The sequence below is a fragment of the Eutrigla gurnardus genome, assembly GCF_963514095.1.
Source record: "Eutrigla gurnardus genome assembly, chromosome: 5".
In the NCBI taxonomy this organism is placed as follows: Eukaryota; Metazoa; Chordata; class Actinopteri; order Perciformes; family Triglidae; genus Eutrigla; species Eutrigla gurnardus.
In genome coordinates, this window is record NC_139919.1 from 12,033,869 (window position 1) to 12,046,485 (window position 12,617).

The 12,617-nt window shown below is 42.4% G+C and overlaps 1 protein-coding gene across 4 annotated transcripts; it reads left to right on the forward strand.

The window, feature by feature from the left end:
* Positions 1–464: 464 nt before the first annotated feature.
* Positions 465–12,409, forward strand: tlx2 (T cell leukemia homeobox 2; the record flags this gene model as incomplete). 4 transcript variants are annotated; one of them, XM_084009004.1, is made up of 5 exons in its annotated part: positions 465–1,627; positions 7,687–7,899; positions 8,578–8,815; positions 11,412–11,592; positions 12,028–12,409. In XM_084009004.1, the coding sequence occupies exons 1-5, from the start codon at positions 1,120–1,122 to the stop codon at positions 12,037–12,039; spliced, it is 1,152 nt and encodes a 383-aa protein (XP_083865130.1). In that variant the 5' UTR covers positions 465–1,119. The 4 variants fall into 4 exon arrangements, with proteins under 4 accessions (XP_083865130.1, XP_083865128.1, XP_083865129.1 ...); XM_084009002.1 differs by lacking the exon at positions 12,028–12,409 and having other exon boundaries at positions 11,412–11,628; XM_084009003.1 differs by lacking the exon at positions 12,028–12,409 and having other exon boundaries at positions 8,581–8,815; positions 11,412–11,628.
* Between the last annotated feature and the right edge of the window lie 208 nt (positions 12,410–12,617).

The window sequence follows — 12,617 nt, forward strand, 5'->3', positions numbered from 1 at the left end:
GAGTCTCAGAGAGAAGCTGGAAGAGGAAATATCAAAATAATATCAAAATGAACTGCGTTTACAGACACATGGATGCACATCGTAATAAATAATTAAAAAAAATCTGTTAAAAAAAATCTTTGTAGAGATGAAGAAATATTCCTTGTGAAATTGTAAACTGACAAAAATATTATGAATGAAATATTGAACATTAGGGCAAACTCCTTAGGATGTACCTTTTAAAATATTTTAACACAGAGACGCGATGATTGTGTGTATCTTCAGCACCACTAAATACACAATCTCTCGTCATAATCCCAGAAAAGATGCAAAAAGAACATTTAAAAAAAGAAAAAAGATGCGGCTTCTTTAAGACAAGTGAGGAAAACAACTGCCATACCGAGGAGGGAGGAGGGAGGAGGAGGGAGGAGGGAGGAGGAGGAGGAGGGAGGGAGAAAGTGAGGGAGGCGAGGTTTGGCTGGATGACCGAATGGCAGCTTTTACGCAGAGGGTTGTCTCACCTGCTGAAACGCACTCCACCATTCAGCACAACAGAGCCATCTTTCGCCCTCACCTCCAATTAATATCCGCGCCTGCGAGGTCAGCGCTTCGCCTTCCCGTCTCCGGGTTTGTTTTGTTTTTGTCCGTGGCTCTATTTTGATGCGACGCGCCTGGGTATCCGACCATGCCCCCTGCGTGTGGATCGCCTCTGCCAGAGTAGGCGAACAAAGCGCATCAAGCCTCTCCAGAGAACTGCCTCCTCCCGAAAGAAAAAAAGAAATCGCGGATTTTCTGTCTGTAAGTACTCAGGATAACCATTTGGCACCTTCGGCTTGTTTTTTCTTGTTGTTAGGCTGCCTCACGCGTGTCTAGTTCACCGGGAGCACGCGGTTAAAGATGGATACGCTTTTTAGCCCGATGGATAGGCATTTAATTTAGGGAACACCCGATCCCCATGCTGGACAAAAATAATGGCAAGGTTTTGGATCGCGCTGGACACGTTATCGGTTTCCCGGGAGTAGAAGAGGCCCGCGTCGATGCTTGAATCACGTACAAACATTTCATTGAATTACCATATGACAAAAATACATCCGAGCCCCGATCAAATCTGACAAGCACATCACCGACAAATACAAAACTATGGAGCACACCGGCATCGAGGAGGTGAACCAGACGCACCAGCAGCAACATGAGCCCATCAGCTTCGGGATCGACCAGATCCTCAACAGCTCGGACCAGTCCAGCGGCTGCATGCTGCCCAACCGGACCGGCGACCCGGATTACGCGCTGGCCCCCAACGTCTACAGCAACGGGTACAACAGCGTCTACAACCCGGCCTGCTCCATGGCGGCGGGTCTGGCCGGCTCCTACAACGTCAACATGAACATGAACGTCAGCATGAACATGAACATGAACGTTAACGTGAACTCGGGCGGCGCCGGAGGGGTGATCCGGGTGCCGGCGCACAGACCCATGCCGCCTCCGCCGCCGCCCGCCGCTGCCGCGCCGCATCCGCCCCCTTCGGCACATCCGCCGTGCCTCGGACCCGGCATCGCCTCGGTGCCCGGCATGGGGATGGGGAACGCGGCTAACTTCACCTTCCCGTGGATGGAGAGCAGTAGGAGGTTTGCCAAGGACAGACTAACAGGTAACAAGAGTTTCGTCCTCGTGTTGCCGCAACACCTGTTTGTGTTTCCCATTAAAACATAGAATTCACAGACCTGCATTCCCCCCATAATCTTCCTATTAGTTAGGATGTTTAAAGGTTACAACAGGCCGATGAAGCGGGACCAACCGGGCCTAATAGCAGCTGATCTCATCTTTAGGTTGTAATCTATAACGAATTGTATATGCACACACAGTCACTTGTATTACGCTGGAAGGGCAGTCTGATAAACGAGGGGAGAAATTGACACGGACATGCTGATGAATCAGTATTGGACCATCACTCTCCATTTACAGCGGATGACGGATAACGACGTTCCCCGTCTTTTCATGAGGATGAATGATTTTTTTTTTTTCGTCTGCGAGCCAATTGAGAAAGCAGGAAGATGAGTCATAATAGTAATAACACATGGCAGCTTAAAGTCTACGTCACAGTGGATAATAACAGGTTAGGCACATTATTATTGTTATTATTATTATTATTATTGTTGTTGTTATCATTATTATTATTAATAATAATATGCATTTTATTATTAGTATTATTATTGTTGTTATTGCTGTTACATTTAATAGTATTCATAATATGATTAGCTATTATACATTAACAATGCTGACACCACTATTAATTCTTCTTCTAAATCTCCTAATTCAGAGACACATTTTACCTGAATGCCTCAATTATATGTAGTTCCCAAAAATTATTCTTAATGATTCACATTTCAATAAACCCCCATTTGGTTCTGATTATTGCCTTTCTGCTGCAATTGATTGATACTATGGTGCAGCAATAAAACAACCATTGTGTAGACCACATTTAGAAAACATGACCAATAACGAACTACTTCTTAAAAATAAACATCAATTAAGAGATTATGCATTATTATGTTGTTGTTTTTCAGATATCGGTCTGCAATGCAAATAATCTGCATTGCATTTAGTTATTTGCTCACATAGAGACGTTTTGTTTTACAGACCTACACAGACAGCATTTTTCTTTGACTATTTTTTATTATTTTTCCTGCTTTTGTACTTGAAAAAAACGAAAATGTGTGTGTGTGTGTGTGTGTGTGTGTGTGTGTGTGTGTGTGTGTGTGTGTGTGTGTGTGTGTGTGTGTGTGTATATTTATTTATTGCCAGGGACCCATTGATCAACAGAACCAATAATGTGTTAGCCAAAATGCTATTTTGTTCTGTTTCCCCATGCTAGATGTTAAATTAGCCAGCCTATGTCTTTGTCTACGTAAATTATAATAAATAGAGATGGCATAACAACATTAAATATGATGCACTTCTTGAGTGAAGGACCATGTCTTTATCCTCTTTATTAATTTCGTTCTGGAGGGGAGGGTGGTGGTGCCACTGGTCTGTTTCTCATGACCTCATCCTTATGAAGATGAAAATGAAGAGCATCATGGATCCACCCCCCCTCCTCCCCCACCTCTCCACACATTAAATATTCACCATTCCGTTCTTTCTACCTGATTAATTATTAAATACTAGGGGACGATATGTCAGCTGCAAAAAGATACAGTGTAAATAGGCTTATCAATTCTACTCATAGTCACCGAGGGCCCCTCGTTTAATTTCTCTCAGCTTTGTGTCGCTGTAATTATTTCGCAGCTTATATCTTTCCACTGTATTGATCAGCCAAGGATCAGCAGCAGCTACAGTAGCAGCACACACACACACACACACACACACACACACACACACACACACACACACACACACACACACACACACACACACACACACACACACACACTCCAGATTTAGCCTGCTCTGTTTCCTATAAAAGGCCGTAAATCAAATGGACTATCATCTATCCTGATGGGCAAAGCACCATTTGAAATGTCTCTCTGGGTTTTTTTCCTTCGCTTCTCGAGTTGAAACCGGAGGAGAAAAACGTCCTCGTGCAGCTTTAAACAGCGAAACATCTCGCCAAAGGCTTCCAGCTCTGGCAGCCATGGCAGTTTTTTTTTTTTTTTTTTTTTTGCAGCGATGTAAACGAAACCTGTTCTATTGCAATAGACTTTTCGCCCTCCTGGCCTAAATTCACGTTATAAATCACGGGAAGGCTGACTTGATGAGGGATTAGGTTTTAAATGAATCATTTAACCCATCCCTAAAAATAAGACCCGTTTATCCACCATCGGGTTTAGAGTCCCCTCTCGGTTTTATCACGTGTTTATGGCCAATATGTTACATTATCATTATTCCTTTTATTATTCTATCCCCCATGTAACCGCAAATGTCTTGTTATTATCATCATTATGAGGAGGCGAATATAGCAGCAGTATTATAGTCATGGTAGCAGTAGTATTCTGGCGACAGAAGCGTTATTTCACCTCTTAAAAAGGGAATTATTTGTATTTATTTGAAAGCAGGTCAATGCTCGACAACGATTTTGATGATATAAAAACAAGCAAAACATCAAAACTAAATAGTAGCCATGGTGTTGTAGAAAAAGGCTATAATGATAATCATTTAATCAATATTATATTGAAACAAATGTTCAAAACAAACTGTTTTGCAGCATAATATACGGTATGTTCAATCATATTGTGGACAGTTTAAATTGATGAAATATATGAATCCAATAAATAGAAAAATAAACTAGCACGGCAATAACAATAGTAGTAATAGTTATAGCAACAATACTCATAATAGTAATAATAATAACAACAACAATAATCATAATAATAGAAATAATACAAAAAGAAGTGGGCATCTTGACAATAAACAGAGCCCTAGTAGGCCACGTAGCAGCGATAAAAACATAATTACCCCCTTTTCCCTCCAATAAATCTCGTTCTGTGTGTTAATATCAGCCGAGCAGAAAACATCTGATTTTATTTGCGCGCTGCCCTGATTCGCGGTTTGACAGAAGACAATGTCCCTGCCTTTTGTCCCGTAAAGTGTAATAAATAGCAATATATGTTCATGTTATATTTCAATATCCCCTTTAGAATGCTTCACGGATATATTTATTAGATTGCTACAAAGGTAATATCCGCAGTGGGGAAGGCAGCCGCTGTCACCGAGAAGTGTTATTAAGTATAGGTGGCTTTATTATGGGAAACATATCCTCCGCGGTAGCATTTTATTTATTTTTTTGATTTGCTTATGCTAAATTGCATTACCCAGGAAACAGATTTAGTATTATCAGCCAGGAGGAACAAGTCAGATAGATTTTTCTTTTTCTTTCTTTTCTTTTTTCTTGTTTTTAGTAATAATAATACATGCTTGTGGGCTCGGTTGTAATGTAGGTTACATACTTATCTGGATCAAACTCTTCTGGATTATGTTGCTGGCTAATTATTCTTCTGTGGTGGAAAAAATGTAACTCCTCACTTTGGGTTTATAATAATATTTAAAAAAAAAACACGTGAATTTACAATTAACATTTTTCACCATGATCACGTTTTATCTCGTGGGATTTAGAATATTTACAGCACTCGTATATAATAGGAAATTACAGACCGGCTCCATGAGCTCATTAGCTATATTTAATATTCATATGAAGACTGTGTGTGTGTGTGTGTGTGTGTGTGTGTGTGTGTGTGTGTGTGTGTGTGTGTGTGTGTGTGTGTGTGTGTGTGTGTGTGTGATTCTGACATTAATCTCAGGATAATTTAATTATAAATAATTTTGTATAGATACCTTTATCTTGTAGGATAATGTAGTGAAAGGCCATTTAAACTCACTATTTGACACTAAATGGGCTTAATATAAAGGTACAATAAACACAATTGAGTAGACGAATTCAGGAATGTTAGGATCATTTTGATTTATATAATTTAATAACGACTGTTGAGTCTTTTAATTTGATGTTTCAACAACGCGACTTCACACATTACTGTATGTCTTGTCCTAAATAAACATCTTACAGTAAATCGGAAGGCATATATCTGATCCCTCAACGGTCTTAACCTCAGTCAAAACATCAGACACGACTAATGCAGTATCCATAGCATCACTGTATCGTATATTTCCCAGCATGCGGGCTGCGAGGCGCAGCTTTTCCTGCAGTTGTGGCCGCTCCAGAGGCTCCTGCTGCATGTAAACTTCCACTTGGGTTGCCTCTGAACGTGCTTGTATGCGCCTGGTCCATTAGTTAGCCCACAGATGGCCTGAAATAGCCATCTAATGCAGTATCGTTTAGCCAGACCCGCCGCTGGGAGCAACAACAGGCCTGTTCGCTCTCAGCATGTGACCCGTGAAGCTGCAGGGCCAACGAGGCGCCAACCAAAGACGAGCTGCGTTGAAATGTATATATGTATTTATAAAATAAAATATAACGTCACCATACGACTGGGAATCATGGGATTTCCAAAACATACCACGACGTGCAATAAAGTCACAGGAAAGTCACCATTAAGGGACACCTCGCTGCTGCAGTCCGCCGTGAGCACCTACATATCAGATACATCATGGGGATTTTGTCACTATAAACTCATGATTAAATACCACAGATGCCTGTCGAAGTCCCGAAAGGAATATTAGAGGGATAGCATTACCGGTTTTACTATTATTGAGCACCAGAGTAAGGCATAATGTGAAACCTGATAATGATATTATAGGAATATTACCAGAGGAGATTAAAAATAATAATGAAGGGAAGAAAGGAAAAAAAGAAGAGGAGACGCGGACACTAAATCCAGAGCAAAACGCAATAAAAGGTAGTGTTTTCATCGCGTCGGGAACTACATTTGCATTGCTAATTTACACTCACGTTAGTGTGATCTACCGTAAACGGCGCGTTGCAGCTATTCATCTTTATTATTGTGTTTTTAATTTTTTTTTTACAAATCATTCGCGCGCGCACGCCTCTACTTGCCGCTCGCGCTCAGCAGCGTCGGGGGACGGCGGCGTCCTGGAAACGAGCGCCGAGCTCGTAAATGGCTTCATGTTCCATTTGCCATTCAGTCATCGTCTGTGTTGCAAATGAATTTTTCCGTTTCGCTGGATCTGTGCGCGCGGCGGCACGTGGGCCCCTCGGGGAGGACACCTATGCAGATGTTTTCATATTCATTTTGGCTTGTGGTGAGCTTTTCCGACAAAACAAAAACAAATAAACACCCTGTAAGACAGGAGGCGAACCAGACTGCTGGGGAGGAATGACACAGAGACGCACACTGTTGTTGTTTTTTGAATCCATTCTTTTCTTTTCTTTTTTTTCTTCTTCTTCTGTCGTTGATTTCCATTCTGACTCAAAATGAGAATGTGGCTGGGGAGTGGATCTATGGCCAAAAACGATCTCATTACACTTATTGATCTTCTGTTTACCCATGGCTGACAAAATAGACAGGATTCATAGATATTTTATGATGCAGGAGATAAGTTGTTATTAATACCCAGATATGGTGATATAGGAAAGTGAGCCCAGGCATATATGGAAGAACACAATATAGCCTCACACTGTATTTAAAAGAATACATTATTACCCTCTTCAACATCAATATCCTTAAATTCCATCCTGAAATTACTATATGTATGAATTGTTATCATTTTCCCTGTTCAGTGCTGTAACACTATATTGTTGGACGTTTTAATGACAAATGCTTCATGTTTTGTGCAAAAATACATCAATCTTTGAATCTGATTGGTCTGATGGTCCAAATTCTTATAGAATTACAAAAATGTTACTCTCCATAATTGTTCTGCCAGACTGAATATTATTAGTGGCATTGTTTTAAGTGGGCTGATGTTATTATTATTGGGCTTATTAAATCATATTTTGACCTTCATCACATTATCAGTGGATGACCTTGATTACCTGATTCTGATTGGCTGACCAGCATGTGCTTCATGTATCTTTGTAACCCTGCTCGTCATCACTTATTCGTCTAAACGGCAGCTATGTAATTTAGGAGCCAAACCTTTTCCAAACGCTAACTTAAGAGACGAGCAGCAAATAGCATTAAAGTAGACTCTGTCCATCATTCAGGCTTCCTTCATGTGATTAGCTGCTGTGCAATTGGTGCCCTGCTGCTGCTGTGCTCCAGATGTGGGACCTTACTGTGTCTCCCTTTCCTTTAGCGGAGCAGGCAGAGGAGAGCCGAGTCGGAGAGGCCACAGGGGGGCCGGGGCCCGCCGGGTCCCTCTGTCCTCTCCCCAAGGGAGACATCGGCAGGGTCCCTGTCTGGAGCACTGTGGAGACATTAGCTAAATGCTATTACCCCGAGCTCGCTCACCTGCGAGACAGCAGTGGCCTTCTAGCAGACTATCCTTTTCCAAAGGGCGCTTGCCCAGGTGAGTCATCCCCCCCCCCTCCCCCCACCTCACCCAACTGTATGACAGCTGAATTTAAGTGCACATTGAGTAGATATTGAATAGTAGTTTTGTCTTTGTGAAAATGTAAAACATATCGCTCCAGCGGAAGTTTAAATCAGGATTTATTTGCCATAATTGAACTGCAGGAGGCCGATTTATTGCCTGTGCAGTTTTCTTGAATTGTTTTTGGAAGTGCAGCTGCGTATCGTTGTAAATGTCCCTCTATGACTTTTCCTTGGACCCTCCTTTCTGTACAAACAGCAGTGAGGTTTGGTTTTTCCAAATCTGGCAGGGGAATATTAGCTGTAATTACATTTATCTTCTTCAATTGGCAGCTTCTGGGCCTTCTCTGAGACTCCCCGAACACACAGGCTTTTTCAGAGTTAAGACAAAATGGACGATGATTTTATCTAACTCAAGGACTGGAAAACAAAATTGTGTTTATAACATGAGCGTAGACAAACAAAACCTCAAGGGAAATAAGTTTATATTCCAGAAGCAAATAACTCTTTACACAGGCGGATATTAATCTTGAGCCTCAAAGTCCAAACGCTTCGATTACTTACAACAACCTCACCGCTAATGCTAACATGGATTTTTAAAGTCTTGCATGATTTTCAATGAACGATATCCTCATTTCTTTTGTCTTTTTTTCAGCAGCACTGTCACCCTTCTCCGTGACCCGTCGCATCGGCCACCCTTACCAGAACCGGACGCCACCCAAGAGGAAAAAGCCTCGCACCTCCTTCAGCCGGGTGCAGATCTGCGAGCTGGAGAAGCGTTTTCACCGTCAGAAATACCTGGCGTCGGCCGAGCGCGCCACGTTGGCCAAGGCCCTGAAGATGACGGACGCACAAGTCAAGACCTGGTTTCAGAACAGGCGGACAAAATGGCGGTAAGATTCCAGACGTTCTCTCTCTTGAAAGCGCCGTAGTGTAGCTCCATCTCCTCCGCTGGTGTGAAAGCAGAGAATAGTGAAGCCAAAGTGTCGTAATCCTCTCTTCCACGTGTCAAATATTTGCTCATATCTTCTCCCTCATCATCTACTTAAGCAAAACAAAGAGGTGGATTTCCAGAAGTCGTTTGTCTTTATGAGGGCAGGATGTTGATTGAAATCATTCCTTCCAAATATTTCCCCCTTTATCAGAAATCGACACCGAATGTGTCCATGTTTGTGCTCTCGGCTCCAAAATGCCGCCCGATGTTTTACTTGAGGCAAAATGGCCCGCGGCCCAAGCATCGGAGGCGTCGTACGACACAACACCTTATTTTGCTTAGCTTAGCTGCCAGTCGAGGCCAGTTCACTTGACCAAGCACAATTACTCCTGAGCCTCCTGAAAGGCCTTTTAGAAACCTGCTGCCCGAAGCAATACTGAAACACTCACAGGAGGAATGGACTGCCAAGAAGAAGAAAAAAACACACGCATGCACACTCTTTCACTTCATTCTAACTGTTGTTTATAGCCATTTGGAAGTAAATGAGCAGGGAATCAAATTAGGAAGCCCTGCCCTTAGTTAAAGGGACAGGACGCATATTTCATAAGCATATTATGGACAGGTAAATTACCTTTTAGGGGTTTTTAATGTTTAAATGATCCTAAAGCTTTTTAGAACGAGTTTGAATTGAATACACGCAGAAGACACTTACTGTTTTTTTGTTTTTTGTGTCTGGTTAACATTTACAACTTATTTCTTTGGCGTCTTTGTTCTTTGTCTTAAACAAATTTAGTTTGATGATCCCCTTTTAAAAAGTGATTTCCGGTAGCGTTCCTCTAAAAGATGTGATAAAAAGGAATTTGCTTGACATAATACATCACCAAACTAAAATAAAGACTTAATAGCATGTCATACGTACGTAACAAGGGCATTGGCTTGTGTGTTTTTTTTTCGGATTTCCTGGTTTTGCGGAGATTTATGCATTTCCCCGTAGTGTGCACCTGATAGGATGAGCGTGAGGGATGTCTTGGCGTGACGACTACGCTAGTAACAAGAGGATGATCAAATCAACAGCCAGGGAATGAGATTATGATAATGCTGTTAACAATAATGTGTGGCTAATGGGTGGAGGTCGTGTGCATGAAAGAGTGTTTTAGAGGAGTGTTTCCGCCTGTGATTTCTAACCTGCCATTTATATTTCCTCGTTTATTTTGACGGCAATCATTTGTTTATTATGATTTGTATCAATAGTAGCGTCAGCCTAATTTTAAATGAGACGAGGAAATGCTTCATTGTTCTTTGATTTGCATCTTCCTGGCGCGCGCGCATGCACACACACACGCACACACACACACACACACACACACACACACACACACACACACACACACACACACACACACACACACACAGGTAAAAATGTCCTAAATTGAAAATGAAAGAATCTTCTGCTGCATCGGGAGCTCACTTCTGAAAAGAGAAACAAACAAACAAACATATAAACAGATGTGACGTTCCATCTTGAGGCAGGACGTGTGGTGCCCCCCCCCCCCCCCCCCCCCCCCACACACACACACACACACATCTGCCACTCATCCTGATCAGCTGTCATTTAGCCTCAAGCTGAAGAAACCGGCACACATTTAAATATGATTTAAATGACTGTTTGAGACACATATAACTGTGCTTTGCTTTTATCTTGATTTATTTACTGCTTTGATTTCTCTGCCTTTTTAAAATGTTACATAGCCACGACCAACTGCCAAATAACATAAAGTACACTCCAAAATATCATAAATATTACTGAAAATCCATAAAGAAAGGCATATATTCTTTCTTTTTCTTAATGCTCTTATTTTTCAACAAGTTGCAACTTTGTTTAGGCAGTTCATAAGACAAGTGGCAGCATCTGTCTGACATCCTTTGATGCAGTGGTTTCTGACTCCAGACAAAAAGGAAGCAATCGCGCCGACCAACCCACCAACAGTATAATAAGACAAAACAGTCATATCAGGAAGCATGTGATTCAACAAGCCAATCAGATCCCCTTCCACATGCAGGCTCATATTGAATATACCGCCCCCATCTGAATATCTCCATGGTTCGAGAACTACCTTTACAAAGGCGGTCCATGTTTTCTGATGATCAGAGCTTTTCCAGGAGGAAGTCTTAAAGCGACAGGCGCTAAACGCAGGTTTCAGATGGGGAATACAGGTATATTCAGACAGACAGCATGAGAAAAATATTTTTTTTTTCAATAATAAGGCTTGTAAACATGTTCTAGTAGAAACCCACATTTGAAGTATGAATGTGAAAATGAGCCCGACGTGTCCCCATTAACTTGCAAACCCACCAGGTTGGGATCCCCTGCTTATAATAACTCCATCCTGTCTATTTGACTTCTGTTGCTTCTTTATGATGATATGAGACACACATTGCAGACAATGCTGCGGTAAGCAGCATTAATACATCTTGTGTGCGTGCCCCATAAAAATGAACACTATATAGGTCTTATGTCTTCCTCTGTTCCCCTTTTGTCTCGCCCATTCACCCAGGAGACAGACTGCAGAGGAGAGAGAGGCCGAGAGGCAGCAGGCCAACCGGCTGATGCTGCAGCTTCAGCAGGAAGCCTTCCAGAAGACGTTGAGCCAGCCTCTGCAGCCGGACCCGCTCTGCCTGCACAACTCCTCCCTCTACGCCCTGCAGAACCTGCAGCCCTGGGCAGACGACAATAAGGTGACCTCCGTCACCTCCGTGGCTTCTGTAGTGTGAGTGTGTGTGTGTGTGTGTGTGAGTGGGTGTGTTAGGTGAGGGAGGGAGACACAGAGGGAGGGAGGGACGCAGCTGAGAATGAAAAGTGTTTATCAAAGGGTGAATGGACAGAAGGGAAGAGTCGCTTCAGACTATTTCAGACATGTCTGACGTTCAAAAATGCAGCCCCGTTGAGGGATTGTCATAGATACGGGAGAATGATGCTTGCTTTGGAGGAAAGAAAATGTAATGGACATTGTGCTTCCTCACTCATCGATCGTTGGTGGGGGAGCGTGTGTTGTACAGCACAGGAGCCGCGCTGACATTGCTGTTTGTCCAAATTAAGCATCTGCTATCTTAATATCTAAAGAATGTTGAGTCACTATCCTGCCTTACACCAAGTTTTCGCTTTCCCTTCAGCTGACGGTCTAAAAGAGAGGAGGGCACTTTATCCGTAAGTGCCAGGAAACAAATGGACACCTCTGTACATGCCCAACTATCAAGACTGCCCCCCCCCTCCCCTCCCTTTTGCCTCTGGATCCCTCACGAGGCGGCAGACACTCTCTGCCAATAATGGCAAAAAAAGAGACCTCCTGTTTTACGCTTTTGACTTTGTACAATGTAGTAAATGCATGTTTCAAAACCTTTTCTGTGTACACTCGGAAGTACCATGGAAGTCAGCTGTGGACTGCAGTGTTCAAGTAGTGGATTGGTGGAACTCCTGATGACGAATTCCTCATTATGTTCAATTTAAAGGTGTTTTATATTAAATGATATTGTGACTTTTTGAAGAGATGACAAACTCTCTGTTTTTCTCCCCTCTCTCTGTGTCTCGTTGGGTTCTTTCACTCACACTCACCCCCGTTTGTTGTTTGTCACCATTATGAAAACCGCGCAATAATACTTTATGATTTTAGCGAGCTAGTTAGCCTCGTGAGATTTAGCTATGATTACACATTAAAGTTTCAAACCACCCAAAGGTAAGATACCATCGAACTGTATCAGAAGGA